At 35.1% G+C, this 3,582-nt stretch overlaps 1 protein-coding gene across 1 annotated transcript in view; it reads left to right on the forward strand.

The window, feature by feature from the left end:
• The window catches only part of olf413 (DBH like monooxygenase olf413), a gene marked incomplete at its 5' end in the record, with an annotated part of 196,099 nt that overhangs the window by 7,833 nt on the left and 184,684 nt on the right, over positions 1-3,582 (forward strand). Inside the window, one exon of the mRNA XM_017611606.1 lies at positions 1,930-2,112. Coding sequence (XP_017467095.1) covers positions 1,930-2,112 — 183 coding nt within the window. The remainder of the gene's footprint in view (positions 1-1,929; positions 2,113-3,582) is intronic.

The following is a 3,582-nucleotide window of genomic DNA, read 5'->3' on the forward strand; positions in this document are numbered from 1 at the left end:
CCCTTGCAAAATCCATGTTGACTGTATGAAATGCTTGAAGTGATAGAATGCGTCAACCGATTTGTTATAATTGCTTCAAATAATTTAGGAATTGCAGAAAGCTTAGCTATGCCCCGGTAGTTCTCCACTGAAGTACTGCTACCGCTTTTATGTAAGGGGGTTATGAACGATTCCTTCCATACAGTTGGAAAACGCCCTCTTTAAGAGACAAATTAAATAAGGCTGTTAACGGCTCATAGAGATAATCAGCACAATTTCTAAGAAAACAAGTGGGGATCTGGTCAGGACCATAACTAAAAGACTGCTTTAAGGACTTCAGGTAAACTAAAACATCATCGGGAGATATTATAGGGTTATGTATTGAGTTAATTGGACTTAGTTTAAAAGGATAGTCAAAGTATGCTTGGGAGTTAGTGGAATAATTGGATTTAAAATACTGAGCGAACATGTTAGAAATTGTTTGATTATCACCAGAGACGGTATTTTTTATCTAACAAATTTTTTTTTAGTTTTTGAGGTCGCTGGTTACGGATACGAAGTCCGATTTTCAAAATTCAAAGTGGCGGATCCAATATTGCGGTCAAAGGTACCAATCATATAAGAATTAAAAATTTTTTTTAATTTGACTGCCATATTGGATCCGTCATTTTGAATTTTGAAAATCAGATTTCATATTCGTAATCAGCGGGCACAAAAACCCCAGGATACCAAGATTAAAGTAAATCCAGCAATATTTGAAAAATTTTGGCTGTCACGAAAAGTCCGCCATGTGTTTGGAGGTTAGAAAAAACTCCTGAAGTGATGGAGCGAAAACATATAAAAAACCTTGACTGGTAGAAATAACCTTTCATCGATTTAATATCATGGTCCTTGCTTAAAATGTTGACCTTTGAAAACTTTCGCATTAACTTAAGATTGTTAGAAACAATTTTCAGCATCCAATCACATTCGGCAAAGGAAATGAAGCGTACAAAAGAAAAAAAAATGCTCAATCTTCACTTTGACTCACTGGTGTTTTAGCTAGTTTTGGGATTATAACGAGCGGGTAGTGTTTCAGATTGGATAGAACACTACATATATATTTTCTTTAGAAAAATAGCCAAAAGATAAATCGATTTTGACCTTATACTTACGAAACTATGCATAATCACTAAAATCAAAAGTTCTAGAGATGTGCCTATATGCAAGTATGTATGTACATTAGGGTGGTCCAAAAATGCATGCGAAAAAGTATAGTCGGGATTTTTATGCTCTCAACCCCCAGGATTGTTCTGTACTGAAAAAAATATATCCCTATTTTGTATTTTGAAATCAACAAATATTTAGAGGTCCCTCAAAGCGCCCAAAGTTTTCCGTGTATTTTATAGGGGGAAAAATCAACTTTTCGTAGAAATGGTATAGAATTCTTAAAAATCAATATTTTTCTATCGGAAAAAACTCTGTTTATCTGCAGGAGATTCCCAATAATAATACTCTCTTGTTTATGTAACCATTTTCTCATCGCAACTATAATTTATAGATCCGCCAAAAGCCCACAAAAACCCCGAAAAAATGCAATGGGGGCGCCAATAAAAAATCATTAGTATTAAAAAATGGTTAAATAAACAATTGGGTATTATTACTGAAAGTCTCCTGAAGAGAACCAGAGTTTTCCGATCGAAAAATATTGCTTTTCAAGAATTCAATACCATTTCTACGAAAAAAAAAATACATTGAGCGCTTTGAGCGGCCTCTAAATATTTTTTGATTTCAAAATAAAAAAATTGGGGTAAAATAGGGGGTGAGAGCATTACAATTCCGACTTTACTGTTTTTGGACCACCCTAATATACATACATATGTATCTTTAACACTGGTGCCTAAAATTGATCGCCTAAACTTTCTCTATTTCCAAAATTTATATGAAATGGCGTCCCTAAACACGACATAGTACGAGCCGATATATGATTCAGCGTTCAGCATACATTACTTACAGCAAATTACACTGTTCGAGTGCCAAGGCTCCCAACCGGAGCTGGAAAAGATGGCACGCGAGCAAGGACGGCAGTGTATCGGCAACCGGATGCTCCTATCCTGTAATGCAATTGTTGCATCATGGTCACGCGGATCGGAGGTAAGTTTCACAGTGACATATCACATTTAACTTCAACTAGACATTTGTATTAAGTTGAATATCGTATGTTTCCAATTTCACAAAAAGAAAATGAATATGGGCGTAGTAGCTAAATGGCTACTATTCCATAGCTTGAGTTGCTTGTTCAAAAAAAAAAACTCGGGTACGAACCAAGGCATATTCAACAAGGTAGAAGTGACAATCCAGTCAAATTCTCTCATAGCTGACCATAACTTAAAATTATGTAGTTGTTTACACAATATATTTTTAACACAAGACCCTAATACTATACTACGTTCAAATTGACGAGCTAAACATGTTAAATGGGCTTGAACCAAATGACCAAAACATGTTCATAAACAAGTTAAATCGCATGTAATTGTTGTTGGAAAATTGAACCAGTTAAATCATTAAACTCGTTTGAAAACCAGTTCAACGCAGAGTTGTATCAGAAAGCTTTCTGCTTCAGCCAATCAGAAACAGCCAAAAGCTTTCATTTGACACGCCAACGTTCAAAAAATTAATATTCTCAAAAATATTAAAAATTGAAAACTATCAAAATTATATGCATTTCTGCCCGCCAAAACAGATGGCAAGGCAGTAATTAGTTATTTCCCATGAGAGATATTTAGATATGTAGTTCATATGAACTAACCATTTTGAAGTCTCTAAGTAATCTGTATGCGTTAATATCATGAAGGAGACATTCGCACAAAACAAACTGAAACAGAAAAACTTGATGTTGAAAATTTTTTTTGAATTTTCATTTGAAATTTAAAAAAAAACCGTCANTAAAGCATTTGGCTCTGTCAATCATGAGCTCCTTATCCATAAACTAGACTTACTTGGTTTTCCTAAACACCTATTAATATGGCTCGCAAGCTATCTTTCAAGCAGGACTCAAAAAGTTTTCTTCAAGAATACGCTTTCAAAATCGATTGATGTCACCTCTGGGGTGCCTCAAGGTAGTTTTTGGGTTCATTACTTTTTACCTTGCGACTTGCCACAGATTACCTCGCACTCCCAAACTCTTATGTATGCGGATGACGTGAAACTTTGTTTCACGCATTCGCTTTCAGACGGGTCTTGTTTGGATCGTCTTCAGGACGATTTGGACTCGTTTCTTAGCTGGTGTACATCAAATCTATTAGTTTTAAATTGCTCTAAATATAAGCACATGACATTTCATAGATTAAAGCCAGTTTTGGCAACTTATAAAATAAACGGTATTCCTTTAGAGCGCATATCTGTTATAAATGATCTTGGCGTGCTTTTTGATCCAAAATTGAGTTTTAATATCATCGATCGTAAACAAAGCCATGGGTGACTTGGATTTTTTAACAGGTGGGCTAAAAAGTTTCAAAATCCGAACGTCACGAAGATTCTATACACATCGTTGGTTCGTCCAAGTACTGGAATATTGTTCGTGTGTCTGGGGTCCTCAATACTAAAATTATATTAAGCAAATTG

This window comes from Rhagoletis zephyria, unplaced genomic scaffold, assembly GCF_001687245.7.
Source record: "Rhagoletis zephyria isolate East Lansing unplaced genomic scaffold, Rhagoletis_zephyria_1.1 Rzeph_scaffold_00431, whole genome shotgun sequence".
NCBI lineage: Eukaryota > Metazoa > Arthropoda > Insecta > Diptera > Tephritidae > Rhagoletis > Rhagoletis zephyria.